Genomic DNA, 27,909 nt, shown 5'->3' on the forward strand with positions numbered 1-27,909 from the left:
TATTTGCAAAAACAAGAGAAACGTCAAGCTTAACATGCTAAGCCAGTTTAAAGTCGCTAATTTATACGGTTAATACCTGGAAACCTGCTAGATTAACTCATGCCGCATGTTGATCTTGTCTAATCCAAACTTGTTTGGAAATTTATTAGTTCGTAAGGAACCTACAACAAATATATTGTTAATGCCGTGTATATTTCATATTACGGTCCATAAAGTGGCTGATCCGGCAAAATAAGAAAAATGGGAGAATTATTACGGAAGGCACAATGGAAATCTCTTTTTTTTTTTAATTTACTGTCGTTGTTTCTTTTTTTTTTTGTTGTAGCCGGTTTTGTGCTTTCAAATACCGCTTCTTTATATCTAGATGAAACGGCTTAATTTGCCCGGGTATTCGTTTGTTTTAATATTATTTTGTTTACGAGATGTTTTCTAATTTTTGCTGTGGCTTTATACCATTTCTAGGATTTGCCAAGAGGCACTTAAATGTTATTTAAGAAAATTTCATAGCAAAACGTCAAACAAAGCTAGAAACAACGAACAGACCATACTGAATGTGTTAAAGCTTTGTTACTCCGAGGAGTAAACCGCTGGGGCATTATGGTGTACAAACTTTAGGAATTAATGGGCAGTAGGTACATTGGTATTTTGAAAACTATTAATACAATTGGGAACGTCTAAATTACATTATAAAAAAAAATCATAAAATAATTTAAACATAAATAAAGTTTGGTAATTTCAATGAATTCTAGCAGAAAAATTAAGAATTTTGTAATTTTACTTTTAAAAATTTTCACGTTCTCTAGGGACAAAACCGTACCCTTAACCCATCAACTTTTATACGTCAATAGAAAGCTTATTTCATTGGCTATCCATTGGTATATAAAAGTTTATACAAAGTGTGGCAAATAAGCTAATTATTGACGATTGAACGAAAGAATGCACCAACAAAGTCATGAAAAAATTCGTCAATTTTGACACCCTCTAGCGGCCAAACCGTCTAACCTATCAATCCATGTTGGGAACTTTTTAAGGTCGTTCCATTGGCTCTCCAATTACGTATAAAACTCTAGCAAATACAGTACAATTAAGTGGGTTTTTGAATATTATACACTTAAAAAAATGGTCAAAGTTGACGCCCTCTAGTGGCTAAACGGTACCACTAACCAACCGACTTTTCTACGTCTAAGTATATACTAAGTGTTACAAATACGCGTGTTATTTACGGTTTACAGACAGGGTGCCCCAGAAACACTTTTTGACTGGCTAGGGCTAATTTGACCCTGGAAAATTAAGAAAACACGGTTACATGAGCTACTAGGTCTACTACGATGTAATGCATAAAAATTTCTTGAAAAACCGATTTTCTAAATGACAATTTTCGTAAGGGTCAAATTTGCCTAAAACACCACCACTTTTCCAATGGGTTTTGCGTTATGTTGGTCACTTAGTGCAAGCGAAAATCGACTTTAATGATTTTATTTCTACAGTTTTGCAACGGCTCTAAATTTGACACTTACTGTGCTAGGTTTGTGCCAAATATCAGGGCCGTACCTGACCGATTTAAAAAAAATCCCTCAAAAAAGTTAGAGTGGTTACAGTCAAGAAAAATGTTTAGTTAGCTTTGGAGCCCTCTGGCGGCCAAACGAAGCACCCTATCAACACAAACGACCAAATTTTTGGAAAGCCCATTACATTTTCTATCCATTGACATATAAAAGTCTATACAAAGTGTTGCAAATAAACGAGTTGTTTGACAGTTTTGACTGAATTTGACAGCTACTACTTTAACCTTCAATAACTCGTTTATTTTCATAGTTACAGGGTGGTTCAATGTATCAATTTAAAGAATCAATTTTTTAAATAATTTGAACAAGATGACAAAGTTATACGAATAAGGAGTGTTTAATTTGGAAAACGTCTTTTTTGGAACTGACGTCTTGAGCTCTTTTTTTGACCATCCTGTATAATATATTTTATCGTTTTTCTTCACCCACTCTTATAACACGATAAAACTCAAAAACTAAGAAAAAAACGTTCTCTGATACTAATTAAATTAAAATTATTGTTTCGAAGAAAATATTAAATTTCACATAGAACGGTAAATATCTCAGAAACGGATACAGAAAAATGTATGACATTAATAAATTTGACGTAGAATCCAAAAATGCAATAAGGTGTCCCATTTAAACTAAGTATATAGGTAATATTATATTCTTCAGTCGTGGTAATTCAGAAAATTAGTGGGTTAGGTTAGTTATTGGGAGTTATTAGGAATTACTGGGCAGTACAAGGAATTAGTGGACATTATTGGCATATTAGGAATTGGAATATGGTCCACCCTGTATGTAAGGTAAAAATAGTCATTAAACTTACAGGAAAAAAACAACAATTATAACAAAAATACCGAAATAATTGGATCGATTTGTCAAGTGGAACCAGGTAGGTAGGACACTTTCGGGCAGTTAAAAGTAACAAACAGAGCTAAATTCGATTTTGGTCGCTTTATTGCGGTTATCTTGACCTCCGTTATCTTTTGATAGGATTTTTAATTGAAAAACCGTTATTAATTAGTTTTACGCTTGCTACGAGATATGACTTTGTTGCGAATCGTTTCGACTCGTCCTCGTCTTCCCGAAGTTGAATTACAATTGTCACGCTGATGAATGTTGCGCTTTAACTCAAGAAAACTTGAGAAAGTAATTAGTTTTTTGTTGTAAATTAGTAAATTGCAACTTTTTAGACTAAATTCCAGTCTGAAAGTGGTAAAAATTAATAAATTGTCTCCACTTTTCAGCTTTCAACGTCCATTAAAACAGATCAAGAAGAATCATTCTATTTTCGTTTCAAATCGGTACTGATTATTATGCAAATTAAAATATGTTTTTCAAAAGGAAATGATTAATTTCAACCCGTTAAAACATAAAATCGGTATAATTGCGTCGTTAGGGTGCGATTCGAATTTTTAAGGAAAAGAAATCGCAATTTGCAGACATTTTCGTTATTATTAAGCCTTTTTGAAATATCGAAAGCGTCCGAATGAATTATGATTGTTCTGAAAAAGGAAATTTTTAAGAGCGAATTTATTATTTAGTGCCTGTAAGAACGAGAAAAGGAAACTGCTTTTTTATTATTGGCTATTGACCGTTTTCACACTTTTTGCGGTCACATTTCAACTTTATAGAGGTTTTTATAGCGTTTAGACTAGACACAAAGTATCATATTTACGAGGTAAAAGGGTTTTGCAATTTGCATATTAACTGAATTATGGAAATGTAATTAGAGAGCGGAGATCTGCATAGACAAACGTGTAGAAACCTTGTTAACATGCCAGAGGGATGAGCTTGGTATTCGTAGTAGTGACGTTTTATTACGGTTTTCTTACTAATTTATCAAGCAGGGTAAAGTTTTACAAATTACTTGATTCTTGAACATCATTTTCATTGTGTTTTCTCACCAGATTTAACAAATTTACGATATTATTTTAGAGAATTACACACTCTTTGGTGTTAATCAATAATTGTCACGTGACCTCTAAGTAAATTATCAAAAATGTTTTCTGTCACTTTGTTAATTGTTAGGTGGTTTTGACGTCACAATGATGACAGTTGATTAAATTATGGTTTTCCCAAATTACGTCTCGCTCTGCTCGCTCCTTCTGGAGCGTGAAAATAAATGCGGCCATCATATTGAATTCTCTTTATAATGACCGACCCTCTACAGGACAGAAAATGCTCTTTAAAATACCGCAAAAACAAAGTTTCTACGATTAGCCGTTTTCGAGATATTTCATTTCTTTCAAAGCAAATTTTGGACTACTCCCACCACTTTATTTGAAGAGATAGACAAAAAAGTTAAATAGAAAAATTCTTCGTAGGGAATAGGGGATATTTTTATGAGATTTTTACTATACCTTTCTATTTAAATTTGAGTTTTTGTAAATTTTTAATTTTTTAGTGGTATCGAAACGTCCCCTAGCGGTGGATTTTGAAAGCTGAAAATTATTTTCCATATTTTCTCTTGGCCACATTTACTAATATTGGGACACCCTGACTGACAGTGATGACAGTGACAGTTAGTTCTGTCGGTAATGGTGGATTTCAACTAAAGAATGTGCGTCTATTTCTATTTATTTCATACAAATAAAAAAGGATAAAACTATCATCATCGTCCATTAAAAAAGCCTGTTAATACATGGTCCACGGAAATAATGATTTTCCAGCCACTTTTTCCTTCTGGATTTGTTCCTTTTCACTGTACTTGAAAGGAATTTTGAACACAGAACTCTATTTAAGACGACACGCATTGTTTATTTACGAAACTGATCAAAATGTCAAAATAGCGTGACATTAATTGATCTGTCAAGCTGACAATTAGCTGGTGTTATGTATGTCTCATTTTAACTCATTGTGATAAAACAAGATGGCCTATGTTACTACAGCTTAAAACTTAAACTCGTAGTTTGCGATTAGTCAAAAAGGCAGCTTTCAGCTTGCTGCTTTTTTGACCAATCACAGACTACGAACATTGCTGTAATTTACTGCTTCAAACTAATTTCGACTTTATGTAACAAAAGTTAATTTTTTGCGGAAATAATTAAAATTCGCATGCATACTGAATTAGATTTCAATATGTCTCTAACAAGCCGAAATGGGCAAAGTTAGTGGCCGATGTGCTAGATTAAAGTTTCCTTTGCAAGTTTGAAGTTCGTTATCGTTACGGTCAAAACTTTCAAGCTATCGTATGCGAAAAGCTAATTCAATTTACGGTTTCCATTGTAATATAAATATTGGACGAAAGGAAAGGGACTCGTGTTCCTATAAACCTTAATGGAACTCTAGATTACTGTGGAATCATTACTATGTTATGATTAATAGTTGAAATTCATGCAATTGAACGAATTACAGAGTATTTGGTTAAAAATGCTCTGGAACCAGTTTTAATAAAAGGAATTGAATTCTGCGTTGCGGAAACGAGACGACACAAAAAGGGCGAAATAATATTAAGGTCTCCTTAGAAATTAATTTAGCCCTTAGGATAAGAAGGCGCCTGATTTGGCACCCTCATTCAACGTAATATCCCAATGAAATGTATCAATACCAATTTTTCATTAAAAATACAAATAATTTTCTTCAAATACAAAAATTAATGAAAAGACTTCCGGGAAGAGCATTAATAATTTATAACCTTAAAGAATGTTACCATCCCTTTCTAACCTTCATACTTACTTCGTTTTGGGCATCTGTTTGTGTGTTTTTCGAAGGTCTGCAGGCGAGAACAGTGGGTAAACTCGTTTTAGCGCGTTCTGGAAAAAATCAAATACTATTACAAACATTGAAGTAACCCAGCCAAACGTCACGTATGAGTTCGAAACAGAAATATCTAATTTATATGTAAACCTAGCGAAATCGATATCCAATTAAGCGAAACATCATTTCATATAACGCCGACTACAACTAGGAGTATAAAACATCCTGGGGGAATGATACGGCAGCAAAAGGGCAATCGTAAACCTCAAATATCTCGAAAATAAGAGAAAAACAGAGTCGAGAGAAACTCATTTGTACTAAATTACTTTATGTCATTTTCGGTCGCGATGCGGAACGCCGCAATATATTTATTTTTTTTGAATTACCCTTGAGAATTAGAGTGTACTTTTTTTTTTTATAAAGAAATGTACAGTACGGCTCTAGAATTTAGGCACAATTTACTGTTCTTAAATTGCAGGACTGTAACCCTCTAAATTTAGAAACTATCTCTTGAAACACGATTTTATGTAATTTAATAATTTTTCCTCAACTCTTTTGTCTGTTATTACTGCCCTAACAATCCCTTCAATTTGTTGTTAAAAAAATACAATACGGTCCTGGAATGTTAGTTCATTTGTGTGTTTACACTGCAAATTTCAGGGCCGTAACTGCTCAAACTCAGAAATTATCACCTGAATTAGTTTTAAAGATAAGTCACTTTTTTGCAACTGTTTTGTTGGTTTTTACTCTCTGACTAAAACAGGAAAATATTCAGTGCGATCCTGAAATGTATGCACAATTTACTGATAGTCCTGCTAAATGCAGATCCGTAAGCCGTTAAATCCAGAAATTATGATAATTTCTTCACCTTCTGTTTTTGATCATAAAATATCATTTTATAAAGTTTTTGGAAAAATTACCAAAAATACTTTTTGATGTAGAATAGTGCAAGGCTTTATAAAAACACTCTGTAGAAGTTTTATCGTCAATTAAAGTATCTTTTTTGTGCTGAGATTTACATCGAAATGTGTGACTTGAGTGTCTGTGAACAAAATTCTTCTCTACTTGAAGCATTATATCTACTTTCTATTCACCGACTTTTTCAGTACACTCAACCCAAACAGATGGATTTAAATCGTCCGTTTGTAAAGTCGCTTTACGTCGACAGTAAAACGGAATCAAGAAAACCAGAAAAGATGGCAAAGCCCGTACAGAAACCAATTTCAAACACGAATAACCCCCCTTTGAAACGAACCGTCCAATTAGCTAAACATCAGTTCTTATAATAAACAGAAGGGCGAGCATGCTACTCGCGGGACAAACTATCGTTGTGCAAAAAGGAGAGGAGAACCATTCTCCAACTTTGCCGGTATAAAAGGAGAAAAGCATTTTTGACTTTCTCGGCGATTTTATAGTTATAAGCTCCGCCCGTTATTATTGTGATCATATCCAAAGGAAACTTTTGCTATTGGAAAAGTTTGAAGCGCAGTTGGAATCGAAGTTTAAAACAGTTGATATTTTGAAATACATTAATTCGAATTAGGTACGGTAAATTAATGTTGTTTTTAACTGTTAGTTTTTCTTATTTAACTTGCTAAATTATAAAAAACGCGAAAACGCCAAGCAAACACCAAACTCCCCTAAACGGATGTATTAATATTTGATGTTGTGTTCTCATTAGGCTTTTACAAAAGGTTTGGAAAGGGTCTGCTAATAAGGCACAGTGTTTAGGGTGCGTTGCTTATGTATAGGGACTTGTTCAGCCTTAATAATTAGGGAAAACCCAAAATTGGCTAAATATACTTAATAATAAAGTTTTTGGTGGCAAAAGTTGTTGTGGTTCAGTAAGAGGATGTCACATTAAAAATGACAGAACTTTTTTTTCTTTGAAAAAACTGCAATATAATTGTAATAACAATATACAATATTTCCAACAACAGTTCAGTTTAATTTTAGACAATTGTCATACAAACTTCCTTATTCCATGGTTGAATTTTCGGCCAGAGTATCATTTTCCTAACTTTCTCGAAGCTTTCCGTAATAGTCCTCGGGGTTTCTCTGTATAATTCAAAAAAACAACCTTGGCCCGCATTTCAGCCGTTCTAAACAGAATCATTCCTTATTCCTATTATTCCGTGCAAAAATCGTATTTACGTGTTTTTTAATGTGAGCCCAAAACAAAAAAAAAGAGGGGAAAATGAGCAAAATATAAGATGTAAACAGGACGGCTTTCCACGTCTATTTACTTCCGTTATTCATACCCCGGTAGTTTCTGTTTTGCCTCAATTATAATATATACCGGCCGGGATAAAATGCTCTGGAGTAGAGGCAAATTAAAAACAGTAGTAAATTAAAATTGTAATTTCTAGGCCAGCTAGTTCATATTAATTATGCATGCTCGAATATGAGGAAAACTGTTTAAACTTTTCCCGGATACCATAATAAGTTGGTATTTTACAAAAAATGAAAATTTGAAGGAAAAGCTTCCGTTTTGCTGTGGATTAGTTTTGAATGATGTTCACAAACTTTCTGATTGTATAAAAGTAGATAAGTTAGAGGAACAAAGTCAAGTGGTGTTGTGTTCATAGTTTGTGATTGGTCAAAAAAAGCAGCAAGCTGAAAGCTGCTTTTTTGACCAATCACAAACTACCCACAGACTTGGTAGTGACAGTTTTCAAAGGCTAATTTACAAATATATTTTATTTTTTTGACAGTGACAGCTGGTTGCCATATATTGGTCAAACAGTAACAAAAATCAGGTTTTTTAACTGAGCAATAAAAGCAAGAGCTGACAGCTGAGCAACAAATAATACAAATTCGTCGTTTCCTAAAATTTATATCCAAGCAAATCGTTTAGTGTATTTAGGACCAAAAGGGTCCTTTTTTCTTTCCTTTGGCTTAACCAACAGGTAAACAAGCGTATCCGGTTTGAAAGTACACACTGTGAGGAATTTTGCGATAAACAAGGAAAACCACTTTTTTTTTAAATTTCCGGTCTTCTCAAAGCGGGGCGCTTTGCTCTCTTGGGACTCCTATGACAAAGAGACGCGTTCAATAATGGCATTAATCAAGCTTGGGAAATCTCTCGCAGAGAATAGATCCGCCATAAATATATTCAGGATTGATACAACTACGAACCACCGAATTATAGCTGAATCCATGTTAATTATTGGCGACCCCCATCACCGACTTAACTCCATGTAGGACCACGCTTGTACATATGTTAGGCTCAATTGATGGCCACAATCGTATAGAAATTTACGATGCCGTTGTGGGTAATATTGGACCATTTTCTTCGACAATCAGTTTATCAATCACCTGAAAAGTTGTCCAAAATAGTGCAGCAAAAATTGGCAAACCAACAGTAATAAAATCATTAATCTAAGAGACTTGGAGGGCAAGAAACTGAGGGTTAATCCCTTGACGCTCAATTAATACTAATACTCGATCTTTGACTTGGCAAAGTCTCTTAATTATGACGGATCGCTACACGGACTATCTCTTTGTTAGTTAAAACCCTATTTCGGGTGGAAATACACGCAAACACACAAAGAGTATAAAAGTTATTGCTGGAATGGGTTAGTTTACTCCAGAAGTTTTATTAAAAGGGAAATAAAAAGCATACAAATCTGTAAAACAGCTTACAAAAGTATAAAACCCTTACAGAGATTTTAAACTATTTTGAAATCTTTCAAAATTGTTTTGAACTACTTAAGGAGCAATTGGAAGGTTTTTGGAAAGTTATTGAAGGTTCTGGAATGCTTTAAAGGCATTTGGAAATTATTAGACGGTTCTAGAATTTTTTGATATCTTTTAGACTGTTCTAAAAGCTTTTGAAAGCTTCTAGACTGTTTTAGAAGCATTTTGGAGTTTCTGTAGTGTTTTGAATTTTTTTTAAACTACTTTAGGAGCATTGAAGAAGGTTCTGAACTGCTTTTAAGGCATTAAACATCTTGAAGACGGTTCTAGAAACTTTTGAAGGTTGTCAAACTTTAGAAGTATTTGGGAAGTGTTTAAAGAGCATTTGATGGTTGTAGAAATGAAGGAGCTTTTAGACTGTTCTAAAAGCTTTTGGAAGCTTCTAGGCTGTTTTGAAAGCTTTTCGCAGGAGCTTCTATAGTGTTTTAAAATATTTTTAATTTTTTTTTCGATTGGAAATTCTGAAAATTATTAGGTGCAATGGTAAAACTATACAAAAACTAGCAGCAAATAAGCGCAAAAAACTAAATTAAGCACAAAAAGTATTCACATTAGATGTCAAAGCTCTATTCAAAAAATCACTGGATTGATTTAACTAAATTTGTATGAGTGATATTACATAGGAATCGATTAATAAATCAACAAAATTTAAATAGATTTTCTCTAGACCGAAAACGATCCGTTAAAAGTCGTGTAAAGGAGCAAAGTGCAAAGTGTAGAGTAGGGAACTTAAAAATCCGTAAAGCTCTTGCTTGTAAATGTAGAGCTGGGTATTAAATCAACGACTTACTGACTTCGAAATAAGCGCATCTGATGGAGATTTTATGACTCTTCGAGATAAGTTAAATTGCTTTAATCATTTATTTCAGGTTGATGCATCGCGAGGTTAAATCTCAAACTTAGTTTAAGTAAGTGGTTAATACGATTAAAGTTATTAGTCGGAATAACACGCTTTGCCAAACTGTGAAGGCTTAAATGGTTTTAGGGCCACTTTTTAGGTATTTACAAGAAAAATTCCGATCTGAGTGGCATTTTACCTGTTTTGAAACGAAAGCAGTTTACGAGCATCTCATGCATAATTTGGCGAGATAAGAAAGTCAGTTTAGTTCGAAGCAAATAGCTGCTATTATAAACGGTAGCTGGGAAAGGTTCTCTTATCGCGCTGGTTTAATACGAAGCTGATTTAAGTTAACTAACTACTTAACCTTAAAATGAGCAAAAAGTCAACCAAGCCACGTTTACACTGAACAGTTTCAGCACGTATTTTAGTACATTCTTTCAAGGAAAAATTAACCAAATTTTTTTTTGTTAAAGTTTAGTTTACATGCTCAAAGAAAACAAGTTTCTGAACTAATTTTACGCTCCTAACTTTGGAAAGTTCAATTAAAACTCGTATTTACCTAACAACGAGGTAAAGTAACTTGAAACCACGCAATGTTTGATTATCATTATTAAGAGTTTTAAGTAGGAGTACAATGATCGGTAATAGATTTTTTGTAACAGTGTCAATGTTATTAATTCCTATAAAGAGTGGATAAAACCAAACAGTAGAGCCGTTTTACAACTATCAAATTGTATGTGAAATGCTCTATATTTTTTTAAGAGAATTAGGCTAAATTTTATTTCTCCTGTTATCGGATAACCTGACATTTCCTATATTTTCAATCAAAGGAAGGAAATGTTAGGTTATCTTGTGTGGTTTGTCTTTGTTTTGTTAATGTTAACGGCAGTGTTGAAAAAATTTTCCATCTCTGTCATAATGCAAGCTAATTTGTAGGAAACTGTCAAATACCATTCCTTAAAGCTATAAAATTACAAAACATGTTTAAAGGCATTACACTCAGTGTAAGTGATATTACTAAGCATTTCATGAGTGGTTTTTTGGCATTTGTGACGTGTTTGTGGATATATTTCGATCTGTCACAATAGTGGTAACTGTCAAATACAAATAATGGTAAGTCAAAGTTGAAAGTTTCAGAAAGGAAACACAATATGAAATTGTGGAGAAAAACATGCTGGCGTCGCAAGCCGCCATTTTGAATTTTATGTCAAAATATTGACTTGCACCTCATTTTAAAGGAAATTTCACGTAGTTTCAAGAAATGACAGACAAAATGGCGTCGCAGGCCGACATTTTGAATTTTCTGTCAAAATATTGACTTGCACCTCATTTTAAAGGAAATTTCACGTAGTTTCAAGAAATGACAGACAAAATGGCGATCCAGGTCGCCATTTTGAATTTTCCGTAAAAAGTAGTAAAAAGAAGACACCCCTAATACCCGTCCTTGGGTAACCATTAGTTGTTAAATTTTATTGTCGATTAGTGCTCAAAATTTTACGGTTTTAAAAATTGGAAAAACTGCAGTAATTCCACTTAAACGCCGTTGGAAAATAGTAAATCCAATTACCAAAAAATGCATTTTTCTTCCCACAAAACCCGTATGCACATAAAAGTTTCATTGTATAATAAAATAGCACGTGTATAACGTGTTGCCGCAAGTGGCGAATTCAACGCGGCTGCCGCAAAAATACATTCCTCTTTTCCACGCCTGTGTCTCCTTTTATCAAAATCTCCATGAATGTAAATGTATTTTTTTGGAATCTCTCCCTCTTTGGAAATTTCCGAGCGCACTGAAAACATGGAAGAAAATGTAAATAGTTTATTCACGATTTTCTTTCCCCATGTCCGGATTATTTCACTCTCAAATTAGCGCAAACCGGGGTGTCATTAAAACAGTTTAACGTTCGAAATCTGGTTTATCATTGCAGTTTCTTTTGGGTCTTTAAGAGAATGATGAATAGACGGAAAAGTCTTAAAGTTGTCCAAAACAAAATCCATTAAACGTCGTTACTCTTTTCAACTCTTGCCGTTGGAAATATTTCATAACCTCTGGAACGCGATACTTGTATTCCAAACTCCTTCATTCTCTATAATATTTTTATCGTGATCTAAGGCATAATAAAATTCAAGCTGTGTCTGTGCTCAAATGTAATTTATTATCTTTCTGTACTTTTCTTTTATATATCTATATATATGAAACTCTAAAACCGCAATGGCCCCAGAAAATTATTACCCTCTTAAAAGCGAATTTATTATCGAACGGTTTATTACTTTCACCCCTCTCGGCAAACTTAATCATTTTGGGGTAATTTTTTTGGTTCTTTTAAGGATTTACAACTTAATTATTTGATCTTTGGTCAATATTTACTCAATCACTTTACGAAACACTTACAAGAAGCTCTGATGATCTCTGAACCAACAGATCATCATTTTATAGTGATGTAAATTTTTTTATAAAACAGCTCCAAAATAGCATAAAACAGCGTAAAAACAGGCCCATCTAACCTAAACTATAAAGCTATAAAACAATCTAAACTAACCTAAAAAAATATCATAAAATAGCCTAATAACAGCCAAACTTAAAGTAGCTTAAAACTTTATAAAACATCTTACCTGAATCAAAAATAGCATAAATGGATGATTATTACGCTGTTTTATGTTATTTTTACGTTGCTCTAGCTTATGTTATGTTATGTTATTTTTGGTTATAAAAAATTATGTTATGTTATAAAATATTTTTTCTGTTTATTTCACCTAATTTAGACTTCTTTGGAATAAATAAGTTCTTTTCGGTGCGTTGAAACCCTTCTGGGACAAAATAAAAATTTGCCAAAATTGCACTATTGCCCAAAAATGTCATTTTTTGTATTTTTGAAACGTTGTAACTTTTTTATTTGAGCTCCTATCAATTTCGCTAAACCGCCATTCGAAAAAGGATAAAAAAAATCTACAAAACGCGTCAACACTCACCTCTCTAGCTCATAATAATACGTTACTGAGATATTGAATCTTAAAAAGTACTTAAAATAGACCCCTTATACCACTCAAATGTCACTAAAAATTTTTCGGGGCAAGTTGTACAGGGTGGTCAAATAAAACATTGTTTTGGCTACATTTTGGTAAAAAAATCCACCCTGTATCTCACACACAACCAAAGTTATGACCTGTCAAAGTAGAGAGTGCTTTGTTGGTTTTGGGTTAGAGTGTCACTTTACGTCTTTCCGTCTGGCGCTGTCACTACAAAATTTTCCGGGCAACTTGTACAGGGTGGTAAAATAAAGCATTGTTTTGGCTACATTTTGGTCAAAAAATCCACCCTGTAGCTCACACACAACCAAAGTTATGACCTGTCAAGTCAGGAGTAGAAAAAGAAATTTATTTCACAAAAAGAGGACAAAAATGTGTACAACTGATAACTATCCCTGATTGAAATTCCTACAACGACAATATTTATTCAAGAAAACATTATAGCTTCGATCGCGGGGAAAAAGGGGGTGAAATATGGAACCTAAGGGATGGATTTCGGATTTAATATGAAATTTCATTTTTATACTTAGGCTGTTATATATATTCAAGGCGCATATCGGTTGGGATGGGTTGGAGGGTGGCTCAAAAATAAGAAAACAAAGTTTTATCTCCTCCAAGGAAATTGGCCTTTATTTTTAAAATAAATTATGAATGAAATATGCGCGTTTTATCGGAAGGACTCGGCTGTCGTCGGTTCTGATTTATGAAAAGATTCAGGAAGCGCGGCAAGGTAATAAAAAAATTTTTAATGCCATATTCTCCGGGCAGGCTGTATTCAGAAAATAAATTTATCGACCCCGGATGCAGATATGGGGTTTGCATCCTATTTTTCTAGTTCGTTACGTTTATGTCACTTGCATTTCCATTGCTGATTTAAGGATTATCAAAAAGAAACTTTTTCAGTTTTTAAACTTCGAGAAGCCCAATTTCGCGTATTACAAGAAAGATAAATGTAATAAATTTCATTCAGGGAAATGCAGGCCATAAATGGCGCCGTCCGACATCATTTTTCCTAAAAAGAACGTAAAATAAAAATTTCATATGGTAATAAAATATCTGGGCTTTTAGCCTCAAGTGGGAAGTTCGGCGACGCTCGTTTTGCTATTACGGGTCCACACGTTTCCGTTCTGGTTTTACCTTAAGGTGCACAAGATAAATGCTCAAAGGTAATATAAACATTATCGAGCTTCTATCCTCTCGTGACGTATTTTTCTTTCTCAGCAAATTAGTTAAACTCAAAGCCCTGAAAAGAACGAACCCCCCAAAAAAAAAAAGAACCACACTGGAAAATTCTTTAGAACTGAATGCGAAGCTCAAAGAGAAAAGGGCTGAACTGTTCAAAATTAATATTTAAAGCCCCCGAAATCCACTCTATCATTCTGAAAGGATGGCAAAATCCAACCCCAATCCTTTACTTTGTGACGAAGCTTTTTTATCAACAAAATCTGGTAAATGTAAGTGTGTTCCAGCTCTCTAAGGGTGCACATTTCACTAATATTAACCATATAACGGATATTATGCATACAAACTTGCAAACAAAGAGAAATGTAAATAATTAAATGTAATGCAGGGTTGGTTAGTTCTCGTAGATTTGGGGCTGTCGTCTATTACCATTTTGGTTTAACGCAGTTTGTTTCATTATCATTGTGTTTATTATTGTCATTAAGTTCTTTGGGGACATTTTTTGCAACGACCACTGGAAATTCAAATTGTGCAGTAACACCCGAAATGGAAATTTGCAAAGTTACTATAAAAAGCTGAAAAAAGATTTGTTTATATTTTCTCTTTGTATTTCTTTTTAATGGCACGAGTTTTCTTTGTTCTTCTAATTTTTTTTTAATTTTCTTCCTCTTTTTATAAATTATTTTTAAGTATGTTAGAACTATTTTTGAGGTAAGCCGAACTGGCCTTTCCCTGATTGTAAGTCCACATGTGCAGTATTTCCTAAATAACAGCAGTGTTTGTAATTTTTTGTTTCATCACAAACTACTCACTCTGCTGAGATTTACGCAAATACTGCACATGTAGACTTAATTGTTACCTTTAATATCCATCATTCCAAACATTTTTCCTTTTTTCCAATCGCTTTTAAAAATTGCATGTATGTTTATCTTCCATTCTTGGATTTGGCATTTGGAAGGTGTTTGGACAGTTTAAAGAGCCTTGAAGGTTCTGGACTGCCTTTAAGGCATTTGAAACCTTGTAGACGGTTTTGGAAGCTGCTAAACTGCTTTAGAAGCATACGGAAGCTTTTGAAAGCTTCTAGGAAAAATTGAAAAGCATTTGGAAGCGTCTGGGCTATTTTGGAAGGCTTTAGACTGCTTGAGAAATATTTTGGAGTTTCTGTAGTATTTGTAAAACCTTTTTAGTCTACTTTAGAAGCATTTGGAATGTGTTTGGACAGTTTAAAGAGCCTCGAAGGTTCTGGACTGCCTTTAAGGCATTTGAAACCTTGTAGACGGTTTTAGAAACGGTTTTGGAAGCTGCTAAACTGCTTTAGAAGCATACGGAAGCTTTTGAGAGCTTCTAGACTATTTTGGAAGGCTTTAGACTGCTTGAAAAACATTTTGGAGTTTCTGTAGTGTTTTAAAACCTTTTTAGACTACTTTAGGAGCATTTGGACAGTTTAAAGAGCATTGAAGGTTCTGGACTGCCTTTAAAGCATTTGAAACCTTGTAGACGGTTTTAGAAACTTTTGAAAGTTGCTAAACTGCTTTAGAAGCATACGGAAGCTTTTGGGAGCTTCTAGATAAATTGAAATGCATTTGGAAGCTTTTAGAAGCTTCTAGGCTGCTTGTAAGCATTGCAAGGCATTTTAGAGGTTCTATAGTGTTTTGAAATGTTTTTAAATTTTTTTTTGACTGCTTCAGGAGCATTTTGAAATTGTTTGGTCAGTTTAAATTTGTTAGTTGATACTTATACATTTTGCAACATGTTTTTGTCGTTCAGAAGCTTTCAATATCTCAATATAGCAATTTTTTGTCAAAGCATTTATTAGTTTAGTTTATTTTTAAAAACTTGAGCTTGTTTTGTAAAAAACTAGTTAAACCATACAAAAATAGGAGTAAATAAGCACAAAAAGAAGAAAAAAGCAAAAAAAGAATTAACAAAATCTGTCAAATGACGGATTTTTGCATAAATCGTTCACATTAGATGTCAAAGGTTGGTAGCTTTAATTATTTATAAAAAGCAAAATTTCTAGAAATCCGGACTCTAGCTATAAAAATAAATCAAATATAATGTAACATTTCTAAAGCGTCACGTGGTATTACTCATAAAACTATCTATCATTTTAGGTCTGACAACTAATTTGATGCAATTTTCTGTTGCAACTTGAAACGTGTTTCAACATTCAGGGTAACTTTTAACATAAAAAAAAGTTTTTTTTGTTATGTTATTATACAGGAAAAATTCCATGACTAGGATAGAATAAAAAAGAGTATTGTAATTTAGAGGTTCTATTAATTTGTAACTACAAAGTAGTCGAGACCAGATAACTTAATTTTCCGGACGTCAATTCCAACATTTATGGGACAGTAAAAGGGTTCCGAATGGCAACTACTTTACTGGCTATCAAGACTTTTATTCTGTTCGAGTAAATAGCTTTGAGGTTTCATTAGAGAAGTCTAAATCAGTGCAGGTACAGGTGTTGTTAAAAGAAGCTCTCCGATCTTAAGTGCTCTTAAGGATCTACTTTAGATATTAACTATTTAGGTTGAGTTTAGAGCTTTTTGCTAAAAGTTCCGTCTAGTTATTACAGTTGGTGCAATTGCATTAAATGATACACATTTATATTGAGAGAAAATCGAGTCGATTTGTAGCCATTTAAATGTCGCAGAATTCCAACAAACCTGATCGTAAAATCAACCGCAGAACGATTTATATCGGGATTTCAACAATTCGCTAAACGACTTTAAACAAACGCTGCTTAATGACCCGAACTGAATAATTGACACGGAACGCTGAAGAATTGCAAATTCATTCCCTTTCCAGTTTCTCTCCGGGGTCACATCCGGTCTTGTAGCAATTCAGCTGCAGCTTTAAATGCCCTCATAAAGGCCAGAAAAACGTAACTTACCTAGCAAATGTTTGTTTTTAACTTACTGAATAAGTTTAAAGATCACAGAAATTGGTTGTACATTTATCTTACTTTTTTGCTTTTTATGCGATAAATACTAGACTGGAATTCCGCCAACGAAGCTAAAAACCCACCGTCCTTTGCCTTTAAAGTTTTAAGTACTTGAGGGATTTTAAACATCTGTCTCGAGACATTTACTCCTTAGATTTCACCTAGAATCGATACTTGCTCTTAATAATATAAATTTTTAGGTGGGAGGAATTTTCCCTGAAACTTTCTTGTTGGCTGTAACAATCGATACAAACGTAATCACCCACGCTACTAAGTGGTGTAGGTGAGTTCCAATACATTTTCCGATACCCTATTAATCGCGTTATTTCGGGATGACTCGACGTTTCTTTTCATCATTGATCTGCTCCAATATACGGGAAAGCTTGTTTTTCTCCTGTCGACATTAAATTAGTTTACCGAAAGAAAAAAAACTTTCTGTCCCGTCCAATCTGATTTCAAACGGTTGGAACAGGACCCGGTTGGTAGAAAAGCAGCGCTGACCGTCCTGGAATTGAAGATTTTTCGTTCTTTAGTCATTAAAATGACACAGGAACTTTGCCTTACATATTTGTATAACTTCCTGTTGAAATTTTCATATATCTCGGGAACTGTACACTTTTTGTAAACTATCAAGTGAGCCTTACAAGCTTAATCAAATGACATAATAATTTACAGGGTGTCCCATTTAGGGTAGGTCCGAAAAAAACGTGAACAAACTTCCAGTTGCAGTTTCGTTACGGAAAGTGTGCACAAGCTGTTTCGAGGGTTTTTTTTAAAGTTGGTCCACTCGAAAATTAAATTACTGTCTTTTGTACGTGGTCTGGATTCGGAAAAGATATTCTGGATCAGGTGGTTCTCGGCTGTTTGCCGTTGCTTTTTTCTCGTTTTACGTGACAGTTTTGTAGTGGCATTAGAAAGTTTTCGCTCTCCTTTTATAAACTGACTTGAATGGTTTAAGTTTTTCCAATTTTCCAAGCCAAACAACTCGAGTCAATGCCGAATATTTATCGAGTAGTATTTCGAAAATTTGCCAAATAATTATCGTTCTTTTGTCACTATAACGTTAATTATCCTCAAAAAGACACAATTTACAAGGCTTAATTTCGACAGTTTGCATTTGCAATTACTGCAAATTTGCGCCCCTTTCAACATGGCAAAATAATTATTTTTTAATTAAATTTTAGTAGAGTATTATTGAACCATTTTAATTAAATCGGTGTTACTCACACACGAAATAAATCATTTGGTATAGTAAATATTTCGTATTATTTTGTTATCTTTATAATATTATGTTATTTTCGCAAATTACAGCACTGTTCGCCGATTGGTCAAAAAAAAGCAGCAAGCTGGAAGGTGTTTTTTTGACCAATGAGGGAACAAAAAAAAATTTTTTTTCCGATTGTTATGAAGCGAAAATGAAGGTAATTAATTTGGGGGGGCGCCACATCGTCCACATTAAATGAAACTCGACAAATTCTAATATAGCCTCTAATTGAAACGAAAGTTCTATCGAAATTGGAAACTGGAATTGTTCAAAGTTTCGTTTTCCAGTAAAATGAATTCAAAATGTAACGGTTTATCGATCGTTTAACTTCGCACCGATTCAATTCGACGATAAAGGATTCAAACGATATTTATGCGCCACTATTCCATCAGATATACATGCATAGAAGCAATAGGCTGATGAATTGAAAAGTTAGTCGGAATCGGGGAAATTTATGAAGCCATAAATCACACCAAAATCAGGTTTAAACAGATGCTGACATCGATAGACACGACGTTATAATCTCAAATGTACGGAAATTGATTCTTCTCTTCGAATTAATTTTTTCCTGATATTTGGAGTGGAGGAACCGGAAACGCCGGCCTCATTTAACGTAAATATTTTCTCGTATCTGACGGCCGGTATTCCAATTACCTTTAGCGCTTAATATACCGGAAACTTAGACTCTTTGAAAAGTCTAAATATTTGCAAACTGTTCTCGAAATGCAATTATTTACAACTAATTAAATTTCAAACATCCGATTTGCAGTAAAATCAATTGGAGTGCAGCAGTTTAGATGATTTTTCCTTATTTTCTGACATATCGACATTAACATGAAGATGCACGTTCCTCTATCAACTCAATTGAACTTAGCCCTTAATTGGATTTAGTTGAGAGCAAACCAGAACAACGATATCTCCTGCCGTGTTATTTAATCGATCGTCTCTTTCATAATTTAACTGCATATGATAGACGTTTTGCTTTTAGGGCCGACTGCCAGTAAGATGTTCATAATTAAACGATCATTTTTGATTGGCACGTCAATTTGTTGGGAAACCAAAGCAAATGCATTCGGTTGTAGTTTAGAAATTCAGGATATTACTTTAATACTGATTGATGCCTTCCAATTACGGGTTTGAGAATGCCATAGAGATGAGAATTTTCTTATTTTATTCTAAAACCAAAGTAAAGTTTGCAAACTACAATTCTAAATCAAAATATAACATTGCAACAAATTGAAAAAAGTCTATATTTCTTCCAAAAGATTCATTACAGTTGCAATTTTTTGTTGCTAATTTCATTTTATTTTGCTAATTTTCGTTTTATGTACTTTTGCACAAATTTTCATAAAACCGTCAATAACTGCCTCGTTACAGTAATTTTCAGTCAGTGTTGTGAACGTCATTATAGATCAAAAATACATATTTAGTAGTTTTAGCATTAATTCAGTACCTACAGTCTTCTTTGCTATTACTAACAAATTTTGTTATTATTATCATTATTTGCGTAATGTAATTTTTAACTTAAAGCTGTTGTGTTTTTGAAAATTAATATATTTTTTGAAATATGAATGAATGATAACATTTCTGCACTATTTTTGTTCTCGAAATATAAACTTTCTCGCACTAGTGCGTAAAGAAATTATTTTCCCGCACTAGGGTGTAATATAATTGTTCATTTATTATTAATATTAGTAAGAAGTAGATTAGAAGTAAAGCATCAAATCAATAACCCATTTATGGTAATCAAGTTTGTAGGTTGTTATTTTTTTTTATTTTGTACTTAATATTTTCATGTGTTATGATTATATTTTAGTACATACATATGAATATGTATAAATGAACAATATTATTAAAAGTTACTTTTTCAATTTTAATTTATCATTTATTTTCAATTGTCGTTTTTTCCAATTATTGAAAACGCCCGTAGAAAAAAAATGATGTTCCTGCATAAAGTGCCTTCTCCGCACTCGACTGATTCGGAGTCTCGTGCGGGAAAGTATCACTTTCCGCCCTTGTTAGGAAAAATAACTATATTTTAACATCAATTATTTTTATTATTGTTTTCATGTCCAACATGAACCAAAGAGGTTATTTTGGTTTCTTACAGTTTCTAGCTTTCTAATAGTGTCTTTAGTGTTTTTAGATTTTTTTCGGATTTTGTATAGCATTTTAAAATCGCTTTTGATGACCAGCAAGGGCGTCGCTAAAGAGCAGGTAGGGGCAGCCGCCCCATCCCCCCCTTAGAAATTCAAAAAAAGTAATATCAATGAAAATGTACAGGATTTTCATAATAAAATAGTTGACAAATTTACGAAAAACCAAAGGAGATTATGTTTCAATTGATATAATCAGGAAATAGGTCTTACTGAAAGAGTTTCTTGCAATTTTAAATAAAATACCATTTTCCCATCTTCCATTCCATATCAACATGCCCCCCTCCTAGGTCATAGGCTCTTGCACTATTAGTTATTTAGGGATTTCTACATGTTTGATTTTTGGTATAAGCACATTTTACACACTAACTGAAACACACTGGACAAATAACTGAAAAAATCATATTATTAAAGCAAAAATTGATTTTTGCTGAAATGAAGCATTGGAAAGACCTTAAAAATTCAATAGGCCGCTACAAATTTCAGCGAACGTTTGCCATTTTTCTGGATGGGACTTGATTCCGAGCAGTGTAAAATCTGCATGGGCGAGTGTTTATTAAATTTTCAACTGGCGTTGCACCGAATTGTTGAACGGAATTTACCTATCCACTTAGCGGTTATTAAAGTGCTTTGTAGCATTTCCGCTGTTTAATAAGGCAACGTGTACTAGACGTCGTTAAATAGAACACAATATTCGCCCTGGTTCAAACACTAAACGAGCGAACGCCAGATGTATACGGCTGATATTATGGTCAGGGCGTTTTAATGCCGAAACTTTTAGTTTTGTTGCCTTCCGAATGGCCTTTTGTACCGTCAAAATTATTACGCCGGCTTATTTGAATATGGCTGCTGCGATATTAAAACGTATTAGCGGCTCTCGAAACTGTTACACTTCGTATTCGACCAGATTGCGGTGCTTTGTCCTAGTTTCTAGCCGATATACAGAATCACTCACAACTTTCCAGCTATTTGGTATAAAGGAAAAACTCAGAGGCTCACATAACAAAGTGATAAGGGCAGAGTATTCAAACCTGTCATAACATTCCGACTGGTTAACTTGAGGAAAGTAACTTACAATTTTTTTGTGTCGCAAAAGGCGTGGGGGTTGATTCAAGGGACGTGAAGATGCTCGAAAGCTTTTAGTATTCGCATAAAAAGAAACTGGGGAAACGCACCCAAAAATATGTTTTGCCTTCTAGTTTTTATGGGAAAATTAATGGCACTTTTATAATGTCGTAACGTTATTAGAATTTAATGTGTACGATTCTAACCAGGGCAAATGGCTGTTACGTTTTGTGTTAAAACTATAACAGTTGCACGGTTTTTACCAATTACAGTGGTTTGTTCTATATCAATTATTTGCTACCTTACACGACTAACATTCAACCAAACAGGTCCTTCGACTGCTGTTACGTCATTACCAATCTGCATTCGAACAGGCATGGACATTTTCTCACTTAACGTAAATTTAAAATTGCGAATTAGAGTGGCCAATCCTAGTTTTGATTGCAACATTCCAAATCTAAAGGCTGCAATTTTGTGATAGTGTCAAAAGTATTTGAATTAGTGAAGATTATGCCAAGTCTACATGTGCAGCATTTGGGTAAATCACCATCACTGTGTAGTTTGTCAATCACAACTTACCCACTAATGTTGTACTACACTGTAGTAAACCTAGCCAGAATACTCTTAATATCGCATTCTAAACCACATTTATCATCCACCACTCTATCTAGTATGACAACTTTCTCCATAATGGTCTCCAACATCATCCTTATTTTACTGGAAGTAAAGGTGGGAGTTAAAACCGTTCTCATTTTCTTCCAATCACCATCTTCAATATTAAACAAATTCATTGACAGAATTTCAGCAGGATCATGACTTGTTCCTCTATTGACAAAATAACTGAAATCTTTCACCAGTATCTGTTTTATAAGTTGAGATTTCAAAGGTATATAAATTGGTTCCCAAAGAAAATACACTCCAACGTGGTTAGGATTCACTTTCACTCCAGTTTCTCCAAGTTTCGTTAATGTTACTGATAAGAAACGAGAATGTTTGAACAATAAACTGCATTAATATTTGTTATTTAAAGATAGTAATATTTTAAAGGTCATGTGATGATGAAAATTTACCTTCTTACGCTTCCATTTAAACTGTTACTTAATCGAAAAGTCGATTTGCTAACTGTAATTAATACACGTTCTATAGACACTTTGCGAAGATGAAATTAATCAATTTAAATGCCAGATCGAACCTTAAAGGGCTTTTAATAAATTAACTTTCGTCATTTTGTATTAATGAACTCTGAAATTCCCATAAAACAGGACGAAAAGCCCCGATTAACATTACCTTTCGCTCAACTAAAACTGAATCTATTATGGGGTTTCAATGTATGGAAATTGGCGTGTTGTCATTAAAGTTCGATTTACCTTTAAAAACTAACTTGGTGTTAAGGTCTAACAAGCTGAATTTAAGACCGCCTTAACTTGCGACAGCAATTAACCCTCTATTGTGTCCTCCATAACTGCCTTTAGGGTCCTAATTGTTTCCCAAGGACTTGACTATTACTCTTGTTACTCAGCAAATGCACGTGTTTAACCACTTTGTTGACTGAAATTGAATGAAAACTAATTCCGAAAAGTAATAATCAGCTGAAAAAGCACACAAACAATGAATGAAAATATTTTGATGTTTCATCTTAATTCTAAGGAAATTAATATACAAAAAAACACTCTAATGTGTAAATCATAGCATTCAATTTCAGCTGTCAATTTCTTTTCGTAGATTAGACTTGGAAAACTGTCAATGTCACTATGGAAGCGCAGCTCTGTGAAGTCTGTGGGTAGTTTGTGATTGGTCAAAAACCAGCTTTTTGAGCAATCACACTGTCGTTTTAAAGTCTAACAATTCAGACAAATGCTACAACTTTGCTCATTTTTCAATAATTGGTACAACTTAGCAAATGGGTTATTTTATAGGTATATTGCTGAGTATCCGACAGATATTTAAAACGTAACTAAGTCTACAGTGAGTATAGTTTGTGATTGGTGGAAAAAAAAGCAGCTTTCAGCTTGCTGCTTTTTCTTAACCAATCACAAGCCAGAACCAACGATGTACTCAAATGCTGCAAATGTAAACGGTGGCTTTTTTTAAATTATTTTTCTTTAGAAGCAGCACTATTTCCGCTGGGTACCAAATTCCATTTCTAAACTCCTTCGGAGAACAAGTTAATTCGATTCAACACCAATTTGGCTGAGTCGTTAAAATTTTTAAGCGGTGAAAACACCTTATACCGAACTCGTTCTAATGACCTGAGATCACGTACATGTCAGGTAACTTAATTTTCCAGCGTCCGTTCGGGCATTCATCAGACGTTTAAGGCGTTCGCGGAGCAGCTTATTCACTTCCGGCCCGGAAAACCGGAACCGGATTTCGTAACGTCGGTAGCTTTCCACGGGGTTTGTGTGGAAAATCCACGACTATTAGCTCACTTGTTTCTTGACGAATTACTTTTTCGTTTTCCACAGTTTCGATTTTTAGACGAAACTTTCAAATTGAAATTTGCTACATAACTGCCAGCTTGGAGTAGTGGGCGGTATATTCGTCTAATCGACTTTTATGACCGGAAATAAAAGAGATAATGGTTTCAATAAGGACCTGGTAACTTTTATGAGGTTAGGTTGGCAACCGTAACACTTTTGTTTTATACCTCATGATTAATTCGATTATCATACTACTTATTTTAGAAATTTTGTGTGAGAATTATATTGGAAAACCAGCAGTTTTCAAGTAGGATTGTATTTTACGGCATAACTTTAATAACAAAACCCAAGGGAAGAAAATGGCGTGTGAGAGAAGTCATAAAGCTGGCACGTTAAGAGTTATTAAGCAGTTAGCTCCGGTATATTGCGTTTTGTGGTTGCCCTTTTCATTTCACTGCTAAGAAAGGTAATAAAATGCGTCTTTTAAGTATCAAAATCTGTTTTTCCTAGACCTTTCATAACATATAATCTGGCATAAAAAAGCTTCTGGCATTGGATCGGTTTTTTCTGCTGAGACGTTTAGCTCCTGCTTTATTTCTGACCATAAAACTTTCGCCAAAACAAACGCAGAATGTTTTATTGTTTGAAATTACACCTTTGTATCATTTTCATGACATTTAACTTAACAAGATTCTACTTCCATTTCCCGCGGACTTAAACAAAGTCGGTCTCGAGATGTAAAGGGTAGAAGGTAAATTCAAAGAGATATCGTCCTTTGTTTGCCCAAAACTGTCTGTAATGCATCAAAAGCTTTTCTACACCATCGTATATATTATTATATATTGAGCGAATTTCTAGTCGATTTTGAACAGAATTCACACCGGCACGGTTGTTATCCACGATTTACTAAGTTTGTTTATCGATTGAGATGAAACGAAAACAAGGTGATATTATTTTTGCCAGAATTTTTGTTTGAATTGGTCGACAACGTATAGGAATACCAATGGCAGAGCATTTTGTATTTTTACAACTAAAGTTTAAAGTTTAAAGTTCAAGCCAAGATCAATCAAATTGGAAAACATCATGCAATGCTTGATTAATTAAATTTCAGTTTTTTGTGATTAGTCAAAAAATGAAACTTTCAGCTTGATGCTTTTGAACCTTCCTAGTTCCACTAAAATTGAGTTCATGGATTTTTTTTCACTCTGCATCAGGGTTGCCAAAATTATGCTACAAATTTGAATCCTGACAGTTTAATACGATCTTGAAATCAGAAAAAGTTTTGATTTTATCTGATTTTAATTGGCAACGTTGTCCCTCTGCAATAATTAACGTCAAAATAAATGAGCACCATAGAGCTAATCTTGGAGCTCCTCCAAGGCATTGCTTCCGCTAGATTTGTCCCAGTTTCCGGCCCATATTCTTGGTCCGTCTTATCAACTTCCCTATCATTTCCTCTTCGATTGCCTCGATACTCAATTTGGACAGACTTTTTGAAACACTTTCCCAGTGGACGTGAACAAACTCTCGGCCTCATCTCAATTTTCTTGAACGGTCGCACGGTATTTATGCGCAGTAAAAACATCAGGGTAAAGGGTGCTCCTGTTCGGGTTTGAGGGCTCCAAGTAAAAACAAACAACGGTAATAAAATGAATTGTTAAATAGGTTTGAAATTTGGCTAGCGTCCAGCGGGAGTATCCGAAATAGGGTGTAGCGGTAATCGAAAAGGAAGTGATAAGGGACAGATAGAAGGGACAGAATCCGGAATATGGCCTGGAAACAGGATAAATAAATCGGATGTGACGAGTGAAATGGCCTAAGATTACCTCGCTAAAAGATTCATGTGACACTAGTTTTGGACGGTGACTAAAACACTGCCCTTAGTCGTAAGCCTTAACATACTTTCAGTGTCCCTTAAGAGTTGACTCTTTTAAGGTCAATATATTTTTTCTTCAAGTTTATGATTGGTCAACAAAAGCAGCTTTTAGCTTGGTACTTTTTTTTAACCAATCACAAACTTGAACTATATTGTGAACTTAAATAAACAAGCAAAATTTGAACACTTTATTTCGTTTATTAAAGAGTAATTAAAAACTTTTCTGTTTAGTATTGAATATAAATTAAACTGTGTTTTGTTAGAATTACGAACAAAATGGCAAAATCCTCGAGAATAAATTGTTCCCAATGCGATATATAAAAAAGTTTTTTTCAATTTTCCCCCCTCAAACAGTTATTGCTTTTTATAACAAATTGAATTGTCAGACCGAATACGCTCTGACATCGCGGCAAAAATATTTGACATGCGTTTTATTACTTTTCCACTATTTTTTTAAAATTTATTTTACAATTTAGAACGGTTTTTTTTGATGTATCGGTTATTAAAATTAATACCGAATTTGGCCGAAATTCCATTTTACCAGCACTTAGAACCGCGGTTCCAATAATTAATCTTACGATTCTGACGGTGTAGCAGCGAAACGAAAATCGAATTCGAAACATGAAAACTATTATTCGGTAATTCCAGTAATGGGGGAAAACAGGAATGGCGTGACGATGAGAATAATAAAAATTCGCGTGCAGTTTTTGTGTAGTTTTCGTGCAGCGTTGCAACGTGTAGCAAAAACGATTGCCAAAAATAGAGAAACCTAATTGACTATTTTGCGTCCGAAAAGTCAAAAATAAAAGCCGATTGACGAATTTTAATGAAGTCGTTAATTGAATGGAAAGTTGGGTGCTTAACGTGAATGCCTTTAGGATAAAAAGAGTATTTAAATTTTGCTGTATCCAGTGAAAAGTCAGTGTATAGTGCTTGCCAGAATATTTTCATTTTTAAAATGTCATGTCGGATTAAACACGAGATATTAATGGGAACCCTGCATAGTAGCACAGTTACAGTGCATTAAGGTCAAAGTTTTTCTCGTCAGTCATATTGCCAAAAAATGACAGTGAAATTTGTCAAAAATTAAAGTGTTTTTTTGTGCTTATTACACATAATTTGAAGTCTTTTGCTGTGCATTGGAACCCTTCTGGGACAAATTTACACTTTTGTTTTTCGCCAAATGGTCAACCAAGTATAAAGATATTTTGATAAATTTATCGCATTTTCTGCATAAACTAATTCGGGTCGCAGCTTTCCATATTACGCCCGTAACTCGATTGGAACACCCGCACATGTTTTTGAGCATAATAAACAAATGCGAGTCGTACGAGCCGGAATTATGCAATAACGTTCGAATTGAATATATTTTAATAAATGCAGTCGCGAACAAAATATCATTAAAGTTTCGTGTAATTAATTTGTTTTGCATGCTGTTTTGCAGTAATCCATTTGGCACAATGTTTAATTGATTTTAGATCTATGACAGAGTTCGATATTCAGTCATTTACATAATACACCGCTCTCGAATTAATTACCGAATGTATATTTTTGGATTTATAAAAAAATATGGTTTCTAGTCATTTTTGGCGTATTTTCCTCCATAAAATGGCATATACTGAAGCACAGCTTTCCAATCGCAAAAGTAGATGGTGGTTAAAAAAGCTGTCATTCCATAAGCCAAAAAACTACCTTGAAATTGTTTCAAAACGTACATTTGCCTGGGTCCAAAAGTCCCAATTGGTTTGCCTAGAATATTTAAATATCCATTAGATTGTCAATTACATTTTAATGTCAGAACATACAAACTACACATCCATTTGAATTAATCTTTAACACAGTGAACGTGACTGTTTGTTTATTCATGGTATGCAGTGTTTTCTTTAATTAACCGCAATTTTAGTAAAACTGTACTTACCGGTTAAACGTTTGGAACATTGTTTTGCAGATTGTTCGCAGGATTTTCCTATGTGCGGTTGTAATCCGGTTTTGTGTCCCACGCCATCGCGTAAATTCAATTTTGATTTGGAAGTATGTCGATCACCTTTCATATTTTCTCGCTTCGAGTTTCTAACCAGATAAATCGGGTGCAGATGTTCAACGTACGAACATTTTGTATTAGTGACGTTTCTAAGAATGTCATTTTTCTTAACCTGCTTAAGAATGTATAAAAACCGAGTTAACCA

The 27,909-nt window shown here is 34.0% G+C and overlaps 2 protein-coding genes across 3 annotated transcripts in view; both read right to left on the reverse strand.

The window, feature by feature from the left end:
• The window catches only part of LOC145730514 (uncharacterized), a 52,413-nt gene that overhangs the window by 9,277 nt on the left and 15,227 nt on the right, over positions 1-27,909 (reverse strand). For both annotated transcript variants that reach the window (XM_081981747.1, XM_081981746.1), the window contains exon 2: positions 5,226-5,302. The gene's annotated coding sequence lies outside the window, so the exon portion shown is untranslated. The remainder of the gene's footprint in view (positions 1-5,225; positions 5,303-27,909) is intronic.
• LOC145730342 (uncharacterized) lies at positions 27,249-27,880 on the reverse strand. Its single transcript, XM_081981514.1, has 2 exons — positions 27,642-27,880; positions 27,249-27,472 (listed from the first exon to the last, which is right to left on the reverse strand). The coding sequence occupies exons 1-2, from the start codon at positions 27,772-27,774 to the stop codon at positions 27,300-27,302; spliced, it is 306 nt and encodes a 101-aa protein (XP_081837640.1). The 5' UTR covers positions 27,775-27,880; the 3' UTR covers positions 27,249-27,299.

This window comes from Ips typographus, linkage group LG6 (genome assembly GCF_016097725.1).
Source record: "Ips typographus isolate SLU linkage group LG6, UJ_Ityp_2.0, whole genome shotgun sequence".
Classification (NCBI taxonomy): Eukaryota; Metazoa; Arthropoda; class Insecta; order Coleoptera; family Curculionidae; genus Ips; species Ips typographus.